The 18,390-nt window shown below is 42.7% G+C and overlaps 1 protein-coding gene across 4 annotated transcripts; it reads right to left on the reverse strand.

Annotated features, from left to right (window-relative positions):
- Positions 1–1,927: 1,927 nt before the first annotated feature.
- On the reverse strand, positions 1,928–18,152 carry LOC139562104 (TBC1 domain family member 12-like). Of its 4 annotated transcripts, XM_071379454.1 has the most exons (14): positions 16,429–16,551; positions 14,128–14,305; positions 13,781–13,913; positions 11,791–11,912; positions 11,451–11,533; positions 8,894–9,011; positions 8,227–8,333; positions 7,899–7,979; positions 7,642–7,736; positions 5,761–5,832; positions 5,451–5,579; positions 4,974–5,083; positions 4,537–4,795; positions 1,928–3,676 (listed from the first exon to the last, which is right to left on the reverse strand). In XM_071379454.1, exons 1-14 carry the CDS (start codon positions 16,526–16,528, stop codon positions 3,608–3,610), a joined length of 1,656 nt encoding a protein of 551 aa, XP_071235555.1. In that variant the 5' UTR covers positions 16,529–16,551; the 3' UTR covers positions 1,928–3,607. The 4 variants fall into 4 exon arrangements, 3 of the variants coding, with proteins under 3 accessions (XP_071235555.1, XP_071235552.1, XP_071235554.1); XR_011672301.1 differs by lacking the exon at positions 14,128–14,305 and having other exon boundaries at positions 4,456–4,795; positions 16,429–18,135; XM_071379451.1 differs by lacking the exon at positions 14,128–14,305 and having other exon boundaries at positions 16,429–18,132.
- Positions 18,153–18,390: the final 238 nt, after the last annotated feature.

Here is an 18,390-nt window from a genome sequence, read left to right on the forward strand (position 1 = left end):
GTTAAACTATTTAAAGGCAATGCTACCAAATACTAATTGAGTGCATGTAAACTTATGACCCACTGGGAATGTGATAAAAGAAATTAAAGCTGAAATAAATAATTCTCTCAACGATTATTCTGACATTTCACAATCTTAAAATAAAGTGGTGATCCTAACTGACCTAAGACAGGGAATTGTTTTCTAGGATTAAATGTCAGGAATTGTGAAAAACTGAGTTTAAATGTATTTGGCTAAGGTGTATGTAAACCTCCGACTTCAACTGTACCTACGCTCTATCTCACAGTATAGCTTATGGTAGGTACATGTGTCCTGACTGCCTGGAAAGCCCAACTATAAGGACATCTACACACCATATATACACTGTATACACACCATATATATACGCCATATACACACCATATACAAAACCAAAACACATTTATATCAACAACAGATTGGTGGCTGGTCAGAGGTAGAAAAGAGAGAAGCAGTGTGTGTGTGCGTGAGAGCGAGAAAGAGGAGGCAAGAGGGAGGGGTAGCAGACTAATTAATGGTCAACATTCTCCTTACTGTCCCCAGGGGTTGGGTGGATCACTCATCTCCAGGCTCTCCCCAGGGCAGGGGGCTGTGGCCTTGCCCCCCTACCCTACCCAGTCTACCCCATATCACTGGATCCCTCACTGGAGAGACATATCCTCTAACAGCTCCAGGTGAGCGTATGACTGTTACTGTAAGAAGAAGAAAGAGACAAGGCATCCTGCATGTGGCAAACATTACATTGTACGTGGTATCACTTTATTTTCAGAGTAGTCTACCTTTGCCAATTACATTTACTCAACCAAAAACATACATATTAAGAAGTACTGGGAGATAAGCGCAGGTATGCACATACAGTACCTTCAGAAAGTATTCATACCCCTTGAGTTATTATACATTTTGCTGTGTTACAGCATCAATTCAAAATGTATTTAATGTATATTATTTCTCACCCATCTACACACAATACCCCACAATTACTACAATGTTGTTGATCCATCCTCACTTTTCTCCTATCACAACCATTACATTCTAACTGTTTTAAAGTCACCATTTGCCTCATGGTGAAATTCCTGAGCGGTTTTCTTCCTCTCCGGAAACTGAGTTAGGAAGGATGTCTGTATCTTTGTAGTGACTGGGTGTATTGATACACCATCCATAGGGTAATTAACTTCACCATGCTCAAAGGGATATTCAATGTCTGTTTTTAATAACCCATCTACCAATAGGCCCCCTTCTTTGCTAGGCAATGGAAAACCTCCCTGGTCTTTGTGGTTGAAATTCACTGCTCGACTGAGGGACCATACAGATAATTGTATGTGTGGGCTACAGAGGTGAGGTAGTCGTTAGAACATCATGCTAAACACTATTGTTTCACACAGAGTGAGTCCATGCAACTTGTGACTTGTTAAGCAAATATTTACTCCTGAATTTATTTGGTTTTGCCATAACAAATGGGTTGAATACTTATTGACTCAAGACATTAACTTTTCATTTTTTATTAATTTGGAAAAACATGATTCCACTTTGACATAATGGGTTATTGTGTGTAGGCCAGTGAACATTTTATATTGAAAATTCAGGCTGTAACAAAATGTGGATAAAGTCAAGGGGTGTGAATATCTTCTTACTTTTGTCATGATGGGGATGTTCAGTGTCATTGGCAGGCTCTTATGTTATACTCCCCCTGGTGGATGTATCCAACCCCTACATAGAATTGCCTTACCTTGTACTTGCATGACCTTTCCATTTCCTTGGCAACTGTAACCAGACAAATACATGAGCATGATTATTAGAAAATGCAATTAACTGTGTTTTGGAATTTTTTCAAATAAATTAGATCAGATAGTGTCTTACAAAAATGTTTTGCTTAGAAAAAAAATAAGGAAAAACAAACCCCACACAGCAATTCTGTTGCCCAGATATTTATTTACACATTTAACTAGTGGCCATTTACGAAATAGATCTTTTTTACATTACATATACAGTACCAGTAAGGCATATGAAAACTGTACAATTGTAAATTGGACAAAAACAAGCGGAATGATTATTTTACAGGAAGCAATGCTACAACTTAAATAGTATGCATACAGACCAAATGTCAATCTTAAAATAAATCAGACATCTTGCTAGAATGTTGTTCTCCTTCTCCACTACGTTCTAAATATTTAATCAAAGCACTGTACTATCAGACATCACCAACTGTAGATTTAACTCAACATAAAGCGGTTATTCAAACATGTTTCTCCAAAAACACTGCATCATCATGTGGCCCTTGAGATTCATATTGCACTTTTATTTCAAAATTATTTCCCACCCTCCTCTTCAGGGCTTTATTTAAAAGGCCCAGTGCAGCAAAAAACATGATTTGCCTGTGTTTTATATATGCTTCCACACTACGAGGTTGGAATAATATTGTGATAATTACGATAATGCCCTTTTAGTGTTAGAGCGGTTTGAAAAGACGGCCTGAAATGTCAACCTGTTTTGGTGGCATGGAGTTTTGGCCTGCCTGGTGACATCACTAGGCAGTAAATTTGTTAATACACCAATAAGAAAGAGAGTTCCAAATCCCTCTGCCAATAACAGCTACTATTCCGTTTTCCCCTCACTCAGACCACTCCCAGAGACTGCTATCAAAATTCTTCCTTGAGAAATTGCTCTTTGTTAAGAAGCTATTTGTTTCTTTTTGACTATTTTAATTGAAAACAATCACAGTAAGGTACTTCATTGTTAAGCAGAAATTATTTGATATTGAGATAAAAATGGCTGCATTGGACCTTTAAACTAACATAAGAGCACTCAGATTCAATAGTTTTTCAAAAGATTTCACCAAGTCGCTCCTTGTTTTACCGTTGGTATTTCCTATTCCAGAATCACTGTTTGCCAAGGGTCCTGTTGAATTAGTGAACACGAGGAAAATACTGTATGTGTATACCATACATTAATACATACAAATAGGTACATATGTTTAAGTTCATATTTACAAACACTTAGTCGTGGAGAAATTTGGTATAACCTAAAAACAAAAAGAGACAAGTACATTTAACAGCTTTACAATCTGAAAGTATAACATATTTCTGACCAGACTGTATGGGTGAGTCAGTGGTTTCATGGTCCACCTAAGGCCTGTTTATAATGCTGTTATTATGTGAGTGTGTGTGTGGAGATATGTAGGGATGAAAATGGACATATACTTAATGTGTGTAGTGTACGCAAACCAATGGAGTGTTGATAGGAGCTTTGGGAACTCCTTATAGCCACTTGCCGTATGCGCAATAACAAAACTCTCCCGGCCTAAAGTATTTTCTACCAGATTTCATCATTCATAGTTGCTAATGGTTCTCTGATGCACCAACATTCATTTCAGCCACACTTCTGATGCCAGTGTGTGTGTGTGTGCGTGTGTGTGTGTGTAGAGATAGGTAGGGATGTGTTGCCACCTCCCAGTATTACATCCATTTGGTGTCCATTTCATAACCAAGCAAAGCATTCCTGTTGCCTTAGCAACAGTCCCCAGAAGAAATCCAAGTGCGTGTGTCACAGATTCAGAAACACATTGGGTAGTGGGGTTCGTGTGTCTAAACCGTTAGCTTCTTGGAGCCGGACTGTGGTTGGCTACTTCCTTATTGCCATCCTTCATCAATGCAGAGAAGACCTAATGGAAATATGTACATGTAAAATTAAATACATAGAGTAGTTCTACATATCCAACAGAAGGTACTGTTGATACAAAAACAAAGCAAAAAACATACAAGCTTCCCTCTCCTCATCGGTTTTCTTCCTTAACCACTAATATTGAAAGACTAAGAGATTAAGCAACATGGTAAAAAACTACCCAGGAGTCCTCTCCCCTATAGAGCGCACCAGCTTGTAGTCTTAAAAAATGGAAATGAGTTACCCCTGGTTCGTTCAGCCATCCCTATGGGAGAAATTAATGGGGATAGAATGGGGTTTTGGGATAAATGCCGAAAATAAGGTTTGAAGTTAACACAAGCTTAGATCTTATATGTTTTGTTCTATGATATAATATCAGTCAGTTAACATGACCTTTATGAATTATGAAACCTTTGTGTGCTTGTTTTCATTACATCCACACATAAAAATTCACAAAACGTGACGTTAGCTGATGAAGATTATCTCTAGAACCAAAACGTATAAGATCTCCTAAATCTGTGTTCACCAGACATTATTTTCGCCGTTTATCCCAGAAACCCATTCATTTCCCCATAGACTTTGTCCAACAAGTCATTGAGGAGTTTGCCTCCATTAGTGCCTACAAAAAGACGCCATTATTATTGCTCTCTAGCAGTTGTCATGAAGGGAAGATGAAGGGGAAAGGAAGCCTTTGGAGAGCACTGTCAGCACCCCATCTTAGCACTGATAAAACCCATCCACAGCAGGCCCCACTTGATAAGTCATTAAATAGATGCTCACTTTTCAAATATTGAATTGGAATTCCAGTTTACTTCTGCTCCACAGGTCAGACTACAGAATCAGACAGTGGGTCTAACTGACCTGGCCCCACTTGCGGTTGCTGCTGAGCATCTGTGTGGCAGTGATGCAGCTGAACAGGTTGTCAGCGGCTATGTCATCAGGCAGGCGGGTGAGGAACTGGGCCATATGGATGAAGTCCATCTGCAGTAGGACCTCCTGGTAGAGGCGCAGGATGCCCAGGCCTGTCCGGAACAGACACTCCTCCCCGTCCCGACAAAACACGTCCCACACGCGACACGCCACATCCAATGGCAACGACTTACTGTACAGGGTGAAGATCCTGCAGGAATGGACCGAGACACACAGAGGTCAACAACGGTTCATTGGCGAGGTGAAGCAAAGCACATGCAAAGGTCACTTTATGAACTGACAATGAATAGAAATGGACAAAGTCTCGAACCATTTCACTTTAGTTCAATGAGGGCAAGCACTGAAGTGTCATGTTGTCCTGCACTCACCAGTCTATGAGATAAAGGTCAGGGGTGAGGTTGTTGATCTGAAAGTGATTGAATAGCCGTGGGAGGTTCTCTTCAAAGAACACCTCGAAAGCAGCGAAGTATTTCAACATCTGAAAACAAGAGGAAGGTTTACACCATGGAAATAACATTTATTTATTCAGCATTATAAACTGGGTGTTTCGAGCTCTGAATGCTGATTGGCTGACAGCCGTGGTATATCAGACCGTATACAATGGGTATGACAAAACATTTATTTGTACTGTTCTAATTACATTGGTAAGCAGTTTATAATAGCAATAAGGCACCTCAGGGGTTTGTGATATATGGCCAATATACCACGGCTAAGGACTGTCCAGGCACTCCACGTTGCTTTGAGCGTAAGAACAGCCCTTAGCTGTGGTATATTGGCCATATACCACACCTCCTCGGGCCTTATTGCTTAATTCTCTCAGGACAAAGGTGTGTGTGTGTCAGTACCAGGTCGTGGTCCACTCTGAAGAAGGCCATCTGACAGGGCTTGTTGAGCAGGTTGGCGAAGGCGATGAAGGCGTCAGCTTCCTCCAGATTCAGGATTAGCACTGCAGCGATGAAGGACATCCCCTGGACCTGGAAAACAAGGAACGCATTAGATCCATTCATTTTTCACCAAAATAAACAGCACCATTAAGAACAGAATCCAATTTAATTGCAGACGTAGGGAGAAATCAGTTCACGGGACAAACATTTAGTCAACGTGGATTGAGAGAAATCACAATTATCTAGGATAAATGAAGTGTTTGCTACTTACATAGCCCACGTCTGGTCTATAACACGTGTACGCCCCCAGAACACTGTGCAAGAGGTCATGATAGGGCCCACCCTATAAGGAGAGTATTAGTCAAATTAATATTTTATCTTTTTACTTGAGGTTTATATTGCTTTTGCATATGTACCAAGATGTTCAAATAAACCTAACACTGACCAAACAACAGTGGCACAGTCAATGTCAACACCAGCAGATCCAGCAATCCAATGAGAAGAATACATTGAAGAACAAAAGCTTCCACACACCACACCGGGATAGAAACAGCCATGGACAGTATGAGGGTTCTGTTATATAGTGACAACCACAGAGATATCAAGGCTCTGAGATCAGGTACTGTATTGGTGATGAGAGGAGAGACCTACAGTACCAGTAAAAAGTTTGGACACACCTACTCATTCAAGGGCTTTTCTTTATTTTGACTATTTTCTACATTGTATAATAATAGTGAAGACGTCAAAACTCTGAAATAAAACACATGGAATCATGTACTAATCAATTTTTTTCCCCCAAATATAAAAAATATATTCTAGATTCTTCAAAGTAGCCACCCTTTGCCTTGACAGCTTTGCACACTCTTGGCTTTCTCTCAACCAGCTTCATGAGGTAGGCACCTGGAATGCATTTCAATTAACATGTGCCTTGTAAAAAATTTATTTGTAGAATATCTTTCCTTCTTAATGCATTGGAGTCAATCAGTTGTATTGTGACATGGTAGGGGTGGTATACAGAAGATAGCCTTATTTGGTAAAAGACCAAGTCCATATTATGGCAAGTACAGCTCAAATAAGCAAAGAGAAACGACAGTCCATCATTACTTTAATACATGAAGGTCAGTCAATACGGAAAATTAAGAACTTTTAAAGTTTCTTCAAGTGCAGTCGCAAAAACCATCATGCGCTATGATGAAACTGGCTCTCATGAGGACCGCCACAGGAAAGGAAGACCCAGAGTTACCTCTGCTGCAGAGGATAAATTCATTAGAGTTACCAGCCTCAGAAATGACAGCCCAAATAAATGCATCAGAGTTCAAGTAACAGACATCTCAACATCAACTGGTCAGAGGAAACTGCATGAATCAGGCCTTCGTGGTCAAATTGCTGCAAAGAAACCACTACTAAAGGACACCAATAAAAATAAGACTTATTGGGCCAAGAAACACAAGCAATGGACATTAGACCGGTGTCCTTAGTCCAAATTTGAGATTTTTGGTTCCATCTCCACATGTATGGTTCCCACCATGAAGCATGGAGGAGGTGGTGTGATGGTGCTTTGCTGGTGACACTGTCTGTGATTTATTTAGAAATCAAGGCACACTTAACAAGCATGGCTGCCACAGCATTATGCAGCGATATACGCCATCCCATCCGGATTGCACTTAGTGGGACGATCATTTGTTTTTCAACAGGACAATGACCCAACACACCTCCAGGCTGTGTAAAGGATATTTGACCAAGAAGGAGAGTGATGGAGTGCTGCATCAGATGACCTGTCCTCCACAATCACTCGACCTCAACCAAATTGAGATGGTTTGGGATGACTTGGACCACAGAGTGAAGGTAAAACAGCCAACAAGTGGTCAGCATATGTGGGAACTCCTTCAAGACTGTCAGAAAAGCATTACAGGTGAAGCTGGTTGAGAGAATGCCAAGAGTGCAAAGCTGTCATCAAGGCAAAAGGTGGCCAACTATGCAGAATCTCAAATATAAAATATATTTTTGATTTGTTTAACACTTTTTTGGTTACTACATGATTCGAAGTGTTATTTCATAGTTTTAATGTCTTCATTATTATTCCACAACGTAGAAAATAATAAAAATAAAGAAAAACCCTTGAATGAGTAGGTGTCTAAACATTTGACTGTACCTTCTGAAAAATAAAGAGAGAGGGGAAGGTCCTGGAGATGTCCAGCTTTATCAGGTCCAGACTTGACTCTCTATCCGCCTGTAATGATCCAGAGTCTGTTTTGGAGAAAAATAACAAATTTACTTTTTTCATGCAAACATACAATTATCTTTTTTTATAATGATCAATAAACAAAGCACAAAATGTGTTTCTAACTTGTTTTAAATAATGATGGGGCTTATTCTTGCTCTGGGTCTTTGTGTTGCCATGGTACCTACCCTCTGTCTCGTTTTCAGAGCTGGTCTCACTGAAGCTCTTCCACCTCTCCTTGGCCCGAGACAGAAATATCTCAAACAACTCTACAGTAGCAGACACAATCAACAATACTGTGGTTAATTATAGCTTATCCAGATTATATACTGCTACTGGTCGTTCAACAGACTATGTGGGCGGTAGGATGGCTGTCATTGTTACAGTAGGCAACTGCTTAGAATACATTAAAAGCTGCTGTAACAGTGAATATTAGCAGACAGGCTGTGAGAACGGAGAGAAGAGGGGGGGGGGGGGTTTGGATAGACAGCGTTAAGTAGAGTGTTGTGTTTTTACCAGGGGTGATGTTGAGCTCGTTGCCGATGGCCAGGCTCCAGACTCGTCCTCGGACGCTGGGAGGAAGGCCCTGCCACCAGAGCTCTCTGACCCGACGCGTGTTACGCCTGCCAGGGGACACAACAACACACGTCTATCATTCCAGAGGAACTTTAACAGTGTTAAACTATGGTAGAGTATCAGAATAGTCTATATATGGCAGTGGAGGCTGCCGAGACGACGGCTCATAATAATGGCTGGAATGGAGAGCATGGAATGTTTTGAAACACATGAACCACGTGTTTGGTACCATTCCATTTATTCTGTTCCATTACTATGAGCGGTCCTCCCCTCAGCAGCCTCCACTGATCTATGTACATTTGACACCACAACCTATTTCAGCCTCTGGTAGTCATTTGTTTCAAATGAAAATAATGTTCAGGAGGATTATTTGTGACAAATCAAGATGTCTGCTGTAGCTCAGTTGGTAGAGCATGGCACTTTCAATGCCAGAATGGTGTGTTTGATTCCCAGGACCACCCATATGTAAAATGTACGCACGCATTAATAAGGTGCTTTGTATAAAAGTGTCTGCTAAATGGCATATATTATATAGTATCAAGTGTTTGTGCTGGACGATAAAAGGCATTAAAACGGAACTGATCCCCTCAGTGTAGGGAATACTGACATGCAGTCCCAGTTGGGCAGGACGTCATTGTTCCAGATGACCATGGCGTTGGCGATGCTGTCCTCCTGTTTAAACCTCTCCTTCATCTGACGCTTCTTCTTCTGGGCCTCCTTCAGCTCTGACAGGGAAGAGAGAGAGAATGGGTTAAGTGTGTTAAAGTTCAATTTTCATTGTCCCAATTGGTTTGGCAGAAAAGGAGCATAAAAACAACATTGAAGTCGGAAGTGTACATACACCTTAGCCAAATACATTTAATCTCAGTTTTTCATAATTCCTGACATTTAATCCTAGTAAAAATTCTGTCTTAGGTCAGTTAGGATCACCACTTTATTTTAAGAATGTGAAATGTCAGAATAATAGTAGAGAGAATTATTTTTTTCAGCTTTAATTTCTTTCATCACATTCCCAGTGGGTCATAAGTTTACATACACTCAATTAGTATTTGGTAGCATTGCCTTTAAATTGTTTAACTTGGGTCAAACGTTTCAGGTAGCCTTCCACAAGCTTCCCACATAAGTTGGTTGAATTTTGTCCCACTCCTCCTGACAGAGCTGGTGTAACAGCCAGGTTTGTAGGCCTCCTTGCTCACAAACGCTTTTTCAGTTCTGCCCACACGTTTTCTATAGGATTGAGGTCAGGGCTTTGAGATGGCCACTCCAATACCTTGACTCTGTTGTCCTTAAGCCATTTTGCAGCAACTTTGGAAGTATGCTTGGGGTCATTGTCCACTTGGAAGACCCATTTGCAACCAAGCTTTAACTTTCTGACTGATGTCTTGAGATGTTGCTCCAATATATCCACATCATTTTCCTCCCTCATGATGCCATCTATTTTGTGAAGTGCACCAGTCCCTCCTGCAGCAAAGCACCCCCACAACATGATGCTGCCACCCCCGTGCTTCATGGTTGGGATGGTGTTCTTCGGCTTGCAAGCCTCCCCCTTTTTCCTCCAAACATAACAAGGTCATTACGGCCAAACTGCTCCATTGTTGTTTCATCAGACCAGAGGACATTTCTCCAAAAAGTACGATCTATGTCACCATGTGCAGTTGCAAACCGTAGTCAGGCTTTTTTATGTCGGTTTTGGAGCAGTGGCTTCTTCCTCGCTGAGCGGCCTTTCAGGTTATGTCGATATAGGACTCGATTTACTGTGGATATAGATACTATTGTACCCGTTTCCTCCAGCATCTTCACAAGGTCCTTTGCTGTTGTTCTGGGATTGATTTGCACTTTTCGCACAAAAGTACGTTCATCTCTAGGAGACAGAACGCATCTCCTTCCTGAGTGGTATGACGGCTGTGTGGTCCCATGGTGTTTATACTTGCGTGTGGGCTGTGTGGTCCCATGGTGTTTATACTTGTGGCTTTGTGGTCCCATGGTGTTTAAACTTGTACAGATGAACGTTGTACCTTCAGGCATCATCACCTTCAGGCAATAAATCCACAGGTACACCTCCAATTGACTCAAATGATGTCAATTAGCCGATCAGAAGCTTCTAAAGTCATGACATAATTTTCTGGAATTTTCCAAGCTGTTTCAAGGCACCGTCAACTTACTGTATGTAAACTTCTGACCTACCTGAATTGTGATAGTGATTTTTAATAGAAATTATCTGTCTGTAAACAATTGTTAGGAAAACGACTTGTGTCATGCACAAAGTAGATGTTCTCACCGACTTGCCAAAACTATAGTTTGTTAACAAGACATTTGTGGAGCGGTTGAAAAACAAGTTAATGACTCCAACCTAAATGTATGTACACTTCTGACTTCAACTGTAAAATTCACATGGCTCACAATGACCTAGTTATAGTGAATACAATGAGCTAGCTAGTACTTTAATTCATAGGGCTGACAGCCATCAATACACATATACAGTAGGCCTACTAGTGACTGACATTAGCAGCAGCACAAAAGTATGACAAGCCAAAGTTGCTTAATAAGTAAAGTGCTCTGTGCATTCTTAGATCATCCGGTCAACAACATACTGACAAAAACAAAAAACATCAGCAACATATTACCACCGTCATACTCATGACCACCGTCATGTTAATACAGACTATGTATGACTTATAAAACAGTCATCAAGGTCCTGTCGACCGGGAACTTTGCCAGTTTCCAGAGACAGAAAATGCACTGCTGGCCTTTCATACACGTCAGTGTTACACTCAAAGTTCAATGTATTATCAATAATTTTGCCAAGATACTTGTAGTTGTCTATAGTGTCTACCACCTGGCCCTTAGTGTTCTGAAATCAATACACATACTAAATCTTTGGTTGTCACATTCAGTTGTAAGAATGCACTGTCACACCAATGCACTAAATCATCAACAAGGCTGTGGGCAGTTTCATTAGCATGAAGGAGACGGACTATTACAGAGTCATCCTCAAACTTCAAGATCGATTCTCTTACTGGCTACGACAATCAACAGTGTACAGGATATAGAGGAGCAGTGAGAGGACACACCCCTTTGGGTGTTGTTGATGACAGCTCCCTGACAGGCACACAGTCACCCTCTGGGTGTGTGTTGACAGTTAAAACCGTGGTTAGAGCACATACCTCTCCTCTTGGCTCCTGCCACCATCTCGTCATACTCTTGTCTGTGACGCATGGCCTCCTCAACAGACTTGGCAGGAAGGTTCCTAAACAGAGGGGACGAGATGGATGACTTCAGAGAGAGGCGTGTGGTTTGGGCATACACACTGGCCATACAGAGTATCAAGAATTACATGTGCATGGTGTTTAGATAAGATTAATGTGCATTCCAGGAAAGCAGGCCATCCCCCTGTATGAGGGCTCTGCACTACACACAATCAATCACACACACAGATGGCATGTGTACCGAGGGAGAAGCCAACCAGAGGATTTTTTTTATATATATATATTTTTAAACACTCACGATGGCCTGTCCTCTAGTATCAGAGCTGTGGTAGACAACGGCTCAAACTCCAGGTTTTTCCGCCGCGCTGCAGAGAGCTGGACCTGGGGGCCTGGAGCTGGTCCAACCTTCACCTGGTACTCCTTTACATAGAAACACAGGAAACAAGGGGACAAAAACATGTTTACAATGAGGTTTAAAACCCACGTGTAGGCTGTTCTTCACTGTGGTCTACAATCAAATCAAATTGTCCCACGCTTCGTAAAGAGGTGTTGACTAACAGTGAAATGCTTACTTACGGGCCCTTGCCAAAAATGCAGAGTAAAAAATGAAATAATAAATAAATATTAATAACACGAGGAATGAGTAATGATAACTTGGCTAAAAACACAGGGTAACAGTACTGAGTCTGATGTGCAGGGGCAGGAGGTAATTGAGGTATACATGTACATATAGGTAGTGATAAAGTGACTAGGCAACAGGATAGATAATAAACTGTAACAGCAGCGTGTGTGATGAGTCAAAAGAGTTATTGCAAAAAGGATCAATGCAGACAGTTAAATAGTTAACCAATAGCTACCCGAACTAACTATTTAGCAGTCTTATGGATGGGGGGGTAGAAGCTGTCCAGGGTCCTGTTGGTTTTAGACTTTGTGCATTGGTACAGCTTGCCGTGCGGTAGCAGAGAACAGTCTATGACTCCCTTTATGTGTAGATGGACCAGTTATTGTACATAACACACCAGTGTTCATCCATCAACTACGGCCCATCTTTGCTCCTGTAGAAGGCAGCCTAATGGCTATGGGAGGCAGGGCTGTCAGGGCTAGGGACATTCTGTAGGCTTAATAGTGTCTACTTTGTCCTAGGCCTTTTCTGCACTGTGTGTGTGTACGTACGTGTGATAAAAACCTCATTCATAGACCCGGGTTAACCACAGGACAACAGATCTTTTATGGGGTTAGTCTGGATGAGACATAGTTATCATTCATCACCCCCACCCTGCTGGAGTTGGTTCATCTATGCGTGATGTTCTCCCTCTCCCACAGTTAGTGTAGTCATGGATAATGCTTCTATTGTCATGTGAAGCAGGTAGGCAGAAGTACACCTGGTAGTGTGATGGGTGAAACATATTTTCTATAGTTCCATGCAAAAAGATGGTGAATAATATGCGATTTAGAAAAAAGGCATCCCATAGCCCTTGATTAAGAGATTGTGATTAGGTGTCGATTCAGGCTCAACTGTCTGGATTATGATCCTGATGAAACGAAAACTAGATGTATTTTTGTCAGTATATTGTAGTTTACTACTTTGTTGTGGAATGGGAATAGTCTAAGTGTAACATCCTACTTCTTGCCTTCATCATTATTCATTGAGCTTCAGTCTCAGTTGACCGCTGCTGTAAACAAGTACCCAGTGTGTCTCTGTCTCAATCTCATTTAGAGCAGCTCAGAGTCCCACCTGACGTGAGCATGGTAGGAATGCTAACCCACTCAGCACAGTGCCGGGGTGCACATCCTCCATAACAGTCAGAGGAAGAGGGCCAGTGAGGAGTGGGGGGGTGAGCTGTCAGAGACACCGCCACACAGCATGCAGAAGTGGGGCAGAGTAGCCAGCTGGGGCCTCAGCTGCAGAATGCAACAGCAGAGCAGAGAGACAGCTACACACCGTCCCACACCACCACCAGTGGTTTAAACAATAACACACCCGCCCTTTCATCCAGACACCCACTCCTGTCCCTTTGCCTCAATTCCCACCTGTTGCAGACATACACACCACCACCAGAAGCAGCAGCATTACAACAGAGACATTAAATGGACATTTCCATTCCATTAGTTTGAGTTGGCAGTTCCTACAATGTTAGAGTTCCAGAGTTAGGATACCAGATCATTTATATGACACCAGACCAACACAAATATATCTTGATCTTCATTCATTTTTATGGGTAGAACTCAAACAGGTTGTGGTTGAGTCCAACGGGTTGTGGTTGACTCTGATATAGAGTGATACTAACCTGCTGGATGGTGAAGGAGTCTTTAGGATCTTTAGTAGTGTTCTCCTTCAGGGGGACCTTTCCAAACAACCTCCACCCAGGAGCATTCTGGGAAGGTGGCTTTGGCTCTTTGGGCTTCCTAGAAAACAGGTTCCTGGAGGAGAGAGAGTGACAAATATTTAAAAGAAGAGAGAGACAGACATATATCTGGAAGGAAAATGTACATGGTGAAAGAGGGTGGTACAAATCTCAGGGAAGTAAAGGATGGAAAGAAGGGTGTTGAGCAATGAAAAGATAACATGTACACACATGCTCGCACAAACACACAGTCCCCTGAGGTTCCCAGGCTTTTATCCTGCCCTGTGTACCGTAGGTGTGTGAAGAGTTGGGTTGGGCCATCAGCGAAGCTGCAGTGATATGAGAGAGTTTCTGGCTGTCTGCTGGGTGGAGTGAGTGTGTGGTACAGTGGGGGCCAGGTCGGCCATGTTTGTTCTTCCCTCGTTGTGAAGGAATTCAGAAAGGCACCCTCCCCAAGGTCTTGTGTTGCTACGGATTGTTGGATACAGTACATCAGTGACAACTCTTATACAAAAGTGATCAAGGACACAGTCCATTATCTAGCATCCTCAAACACCTGAAGATTATCATCATCATCGTCATCCCAACCATGCCATCATAATCACCTCAGTGGAATCAAACATAAGAATCCGGCACCACAAACCAGTATTTCCTCTAATGTTGTGCACACAGACAGTGGGACAGAGTGAGCCGTAGATCACTTGTTATTCATTTCAAAGTGATCAGCAATGTGGTACAAAAAAGTGAATTCCATCTGCAAACATGGATTCTGGTTGGATGATGACGTTGACAAGCGTCGTTGCTAGCTCAGCGTAGTACTAGGTGTTAGCCTATGCCTCCTCATAATGACTAAATGGCAACCTTGACTGTCAAGGAGAGCATGGCACACAGTACCAGCAACACCACAAGTTATGAGTGTGTGCAGTGCTCACAAGAACCTTTGAGCTCAGCATCGATTGCAGTTAACATAGGATAATTGAACGACGTGCTGTGGCGATGCTTCTTACACAGCCTGTAACCTAACGGAGGTCTAACTTTACCTAGTACTGTAGCTAGCAACCCTGTCCCTGCGCCTCACCAAATGACAGGTTCCATGTCTCCGGGCCATGGATAAAAGATCTAGGGGCTGAGTAGCACAGGGCTCAGCCACAACACTTCTCACAGCACCTGTCATTAGACAACATCCTCACAGGTTAAGGAGGGGATTCAGTTCGTTACGGTCTGGTCTACATACAGGACGAAGAAACTGCTTTGGAGATTTTAGTTTAGGAGGACTATGCCGTGTGTATAATACGCTTTAATGGAGAACTGCTACAAAGGCCTATCCTATATAGCTAGGCCTAGCAGTGATGACTTTCTAGAATAAGAGAGTGTCTCCACGGCATTGCAAGCAACTCAAAATCAATACTCTGAAATTGAATTGATTCAGCTCCAATAGTACAGTACTTTTATAGGGGTGAAAGTGGGGTAGGCGGGGGAGTAGCAGAGAGATCGAGACAGATAGAAAACATTTTCTCTGCAGTCTCATTGCTTGTTGTAGTATGAAATCCAGGCAATAAAAAGGTAGAACACCGCAATTCTCTCCAATATTACCCTGGGCTGCAGGAGAAACTGGAGGCCTGCAAATCTCATGAAGTCAACACAGGGAGGGAAGAGTGTTACAGGTACACGTTGTGTTGTACAGGATGTCTTATCCAGCTGTCAGGCATCAGATTAGATTTATCCTAGCTGATATTAAAATGCTTCCTGAGTTTAAAGTCTCTTTGCTGTTCAAGCATTTTTTTTTTATGGCACAAAACAATGAACCAGATGCCTTGTGCTTCATCAACCTGTTCATCTGTAGAAGTTGGACGACATGGGCTAATTTAATTCACAAGCTACACATCCGCCCTCCTGTCAAACCCACATCTGCAGGATGATGATGATGAGGAGTTGTGATCGCTTTCTCCAGTTTGCTGCCTTGCACTGTAACGAACATGAAGACGCACCAGATAAACAATGACATTGACCAGGCCTGCAGGTGCTTGAATAGATGCTCTCAGAAATTATGCATGGGCCTAGGGTTGCAAAATTCCATTAAATTTCAAAAAATAGTTTTTCCAGAAATACAGGATTTCCTGCTCATCACCTCATAATTCCAGGAATTCTCATACCAAGATGTCTGGAAAACCGGTTATTTGGGGAAAGTTACCAGAATTTTGCAACCCTACAGTATGGGCAGAGTCACTACAAAACATGGTCATTATGGATAACCAGCTACAGTAATGAGCTGCTGGAATAGGGTAGTTGGCTCCTTGTAGGGTAGCCCATCAGTCTCATTAACTATAAATGGCACTGTGGATGCCATCGGAAGCCTAACCCCTAAGGAGATAGGCCTCACTTAACTATTGCTTAGTCTACCATATCCTTTATTACCACAATAACGGACTAATATCCATTACTACTCTCAACACATGCTCACTATGGTAATTCAACATATAGCATTCACAAATAAGACGTTTCCCAACACGTGTATGCGTAGGTTTGTTGTAGTGGTGGTGAGGGAGTGTGTGTGTGAGCAAGTGCAGTGATGGTTACGCTTTTCATATTACCTGGTGAAAAAATCAGAGATTCCAAACTTCTTAGAAGAGGACAGAACTGTCGACCCGTCGGGGAGTTTCTCTGGGGCACTTTGACGACGACCGATATCATAAGTGTTTCTAGAGCAGTCAGCACCCCCCTCATCTCCAAATAACATGTCCCCATCCTCCGGGCTGAGAGGGGTGGCATCACAGCTGAGAGAGACTGTGATGTTTGGGTTAGTCCTGAGGCTGAGAGGCCTAGCTGGGAGACTGCACTCACTCAAATCCTCTCTCATGCTGGGTTCTGTGTTTGGACTGTTGCTGGTGTTTTCAGAAAGTGTTGACGGAGAGGGAGACGGGAGTTTGGCACTCGATTCTGAAGGGACACCCTCAGAGTCCGGAACACTACTCGCTGCATCGGGGGGCTTGGCAGCTGCTGGGGGAGCTCCCTCTGGGCTGCCAGGGATGTTTTGGCGCTGCAGATTAGAAGCATGCACCACGACGACATCAAATGGAACATTTGTGGTTCTTTCTGAGGAAACAGCATCAAAATCACATGTCGCTCCAGTGTTTACAGTATGCAGGCCACCATTTACTTCCATGACAGAGCAGTCAAGTCCTTGGCATAGCAGTCGGTTGCATGTGTCCATCTGGCTACAATAATCAGTATCCACATCTGTAGACCAATCATCATTTGATAAATAACAATCCATATCCCCGTTGGCCATCTTCATGTCCAAATCAACAGAGTCTGTGAAAGTGTAATTCTGTTGATGGTTGTCTATAGGCCTACATGACAATGGAAAGAGAGATGGCGGCTGTGGCCCTGGCTCCATATTAGAATCCCCCTCTTTCAGTGTACCCGAGTTGGAATCTTGAGTCTCCCCCTCATAATCCAGTTTTCCCCGCTGTGAAACACGAGCCAGCTGCAGTAACATTCCGTTCCCCTCCTCGTGTCTGTAGGCGTTTGCAGCTGTGTCTGAGCAGGAAAAGGGCCCCCCGCTCCCCCCTCCGTCAGCTTCAGACCCGACCATCAGCTGAACCGATGACTCAGTAAATCCATTAAGTCTGTGGTCGTTCGGGTGCGGTGAGTCGTTGCACAGGTCTGAAATTACACCGCTTTCATTCATCTGAGTGGGGAGACAGTCTGCAACCAAATCCCGCATTATTGTATTCCCAACTCGGACGTTCTGCGATGGTAACACGACACAGTCAACGATTGGATTCTTCCCATTGCTGGCTATATAAACATAACCTTTCCCCGTTTGACCCTCATCCGCCGCGCATACTCGGCTTCCGTTGTCGTCCAATGGGCGAGACGTTGCTATTATATTACAGTCGGCATGTGAACCGTAAGATTTACCTGCCTCTTCGTTTTCGTTGACATCGACGGGCAAAACAAGAACCACATCTCCATGTTCTGCTGTTTCCATTTCATGTACCCTCCGCGAAGCTAGTTACAGCTTCGGACATAAAATCCTGCAGCGTCGCCCTCTCGGACGTCTGAGCTCCCAGTCTTCGTTGTTCTTTGAGAGCGTGACCATGTTTTGTAGTCTGTCGTTTTTAATCTGGCAGACCCACAAAAACAGCATACTGTTTTGAGGAACGTTTGGTCAAAATAACATTTCAATCGGGCCTGTGCTGTAACAGATTAATGCAATCCCCATGTACCAGTCAGCAGCACTAATACCACACCAGTAGCCATTTTGAAGTGTTCATGACGTCACGTCTTTCCCAACTCGCTAAACACAAAATCAGATGTCTTGGATACGAAGTGACATCTTCTTTTGAGAAAGCGTAATTACATCTAGGAATAAACCACAGGCTACATACTCTGTGGAATAAACGTGCATGATATTCTTCTGTGATAGCCTATTGATATAGCTTGCCTACCTTTTTCAATAGTTGAACCAAAGACAATAACCCTTTGGTTGAATAGTGGCCATATTATATTTAGGCTGGATTGTATTTTTCTTTTATAGAGGGAAAAGG

Source organism: Salvelinus alpinus, chromosome 32 (assembly GCF_045679555.1).
Source record: "Salvelinus alpinus chromosome 32, SLU_Salpinus.1, whole genome shotgun sequence".
NCBI lineage: Eukaryota > Metazoa > Chordata > Actinopteri > Salmoniformes > Salmonidae > Salvelinus > Salvelinus alpinus.

Excerpts from the sequence above, each read along its gene's own strand:
- LOC139562104 (XM_071379451.1), bottom strand. The coding sequence starts at position 17,831 with ATGGAAACAGCAGAACATGGAGATGTGGTTCTTGTTTTGCCCGTCGAT. Across the intron at positions 11,913-13,780 it reads ACTCCTTCACCATCCAGCAG|GAGTACCAGGTGAAGGTTGG; the intron begins GTTAGTATCACT and ends TTCTATGTAAAG. Across the intron at positions 3,677-4,536 it reads GCAACCGCAAGTGGGGCCAG|GTCTTCTCTGCATTGATGAA; the intron begins GTCAGTTAGACC and ends TATTTCCATTAG.